The 1604-nt window shown below is 55.3% G+C and overlaps 1 protein-coding gene across 1 annotated transcript in view; it reads right to left on the bottom strand.

Annotated features, from left to right (window-relative positions):
• The window catches only part of ATP2C2 (ATPase secretory pathway Ca2+ transporting 2), a 110523-nt gene that overhangs the window by 12028 nt on the left and 96891 nt on the right, over window positions 1-1604 (bottom strand). The window contains exons 19-20 of the mRNA XM_019634818.1: window positions 1473-1602; window positions 14-119 (exon numbers count right to left, since the gene is read on the bottom strand). Of these exons, the coding sequence (XP_019490363.1) occupies window positions 14-119; window positions 1473-1602 (236 nt within the window). The remainder of the gene's footprint in view (window positions 1-13; window positions 120-1472; window positions 1603-1604) is intronic.

The following is a 1604-nucleotide window of genomic DNA, read 5'->3' as shown; positions in this document are numbered from 1 at the left end:
CGAGTGCTTGAGGGTCTCACCTGAGAGCGGCAGGTAAGGGCATTGAAGAGGTCAAAGAACACAAAACAGGTGAAGGTCATCGTTGTGGTACGCGGGGTGCTCGCCTTGTCTTCGGGGATCTGGAACACAAGGGTACAGGACGAGATGATACACTCCCCTGCCATAAACTCACCCTTCACCGAGAGCCTGGGGACGGAGCAGGTCTGTAATCGCAGCTCGGTGTCCAGACCACAGCACTTTAGTTTTACTAGGAATTGATCAAAACCTCCCTGAGTCACCTGGTGTAAGCCAGCAGTGTATCTCTCAGCTTCCCCAGGGTCCAGCCCCTCTGTTGGCACCTGGGAGGGGCCGTTAGCCCTTCCTCCAGAATTTCGGCTGCCCTCGATGCTAGAGGGGGAACCCTGTACAGTAAATGGAACACCCCTTCCTCCAGTAGGTGACACTGCCTCCCGGGAGGTGTCACTTCTACAGTACATCCACTTCACAGAAGGTAACTTCCTCCAGGAAGGCAGAAGAATGCCAACCCCACAGAGAACCAGGGTCTGTGAGGCTGAATGAATGAAGCCACAGCCTCCTCCCTGGCTCTGGCGCTGTTGCGGAACCGGTCCCTTCTGGCTGACGTCGTGGGGGCGGGGCTGCTGACCAACGTGAGAAGGTTCAGGGTGTGCTCCCTGAGTGTCCTGCCTGATGAAAGGTGGTGAGTCCCCTCTGGCGCAGGCAGGAGTCACCAGTCCTACCCTGAGCTCATCTACTGGACCAGGGGTTCACATAGACGCCCCCTGGGAGCAACTGTTAAAACACAGTCTGACACAGCAGGTCCTGGGTGGGGCCTGAGAATCTGCATTTCTCACAAGGTCCTGGGGTGCTGATGCCACTGAGGATGACTGTGTTACAACAGGAAAGCCTGTGTGTCTCCCCCCACTCGCTGAAAACATGGGCGGACAAAGGTAGGGGAAGAAAAGCTGCTCCTTTTGAGGCAGAACAGTGGCAGTGTCCCATCCCTCCCACAGCTGGATGACTGGGGTTCAAGATCTGGACGGGTCACCTGCCTATTCTCCATCTAGATCACTGATGTCTCCAGACACAGGCTCCCTTCACCTGCAGGCCACGTAAAGATAACCCATAATAAGAGCCTGCCAACAAGCACCTCCAGGGAATAGACAGGAGTTTCTTTTAGATTTAAATTGTTTCCTGGTGACAACAGAAAGAAGTTGAGAGCCATGTGTCTCATTTAGAAAAAAGTCTGAATTCTTTTCTCTGTCCCTGAAGCCTCATACCCCTTCTGCCTCTTCCCACCTCTGCAAAGTCAGCTGCTAGTCACCCCCCACAGCCTCCTTCCCCAGCGCTGCCCTGCCTGCATGGCTACACTTGTCACCCCCCACAGCAGGGACCGTCCACCATGCTTTACATGCACCCCAGCCTCGCATCAGCCACCCCCAGGCATTGACTGAGCCAGTGAGAGCTTTCTTCACCTCTTTCCAGAAGATGAAGAGGGTCCCGCTGATGATGACAGAAGCCGACAGCAGGATCTTCAGGATGAGGGCTCTGCTGAGGATTGTGTCCTTGACGTTCCTCGGTGGCTGCCGGAGGGTGTCTTTGTCCAC

The sequence above is a fragment of the Hipposideros armiger genome, unplaced genomic scaffold, assembly GCF_001890085.2.
Source record: "Hipposideros armiger isolate ML-2016 unplaced genomic scaffold, ASM189008v1 scaffold_19, whole genome shotgun sequence".
Classification (NCBI taxonomy): domain Eukaryota; kingdom Metazoa; phylum Chordata; class Mammalia; order Chiroptera; family Hipposideridae; genus Hipposideros; species Hipposideros armiger.
The sequence above is the reverse complement of the archived record's forward strand: the minus strand, read 5'-3'. Positions and strand labels throughout refer to the sequence as shown.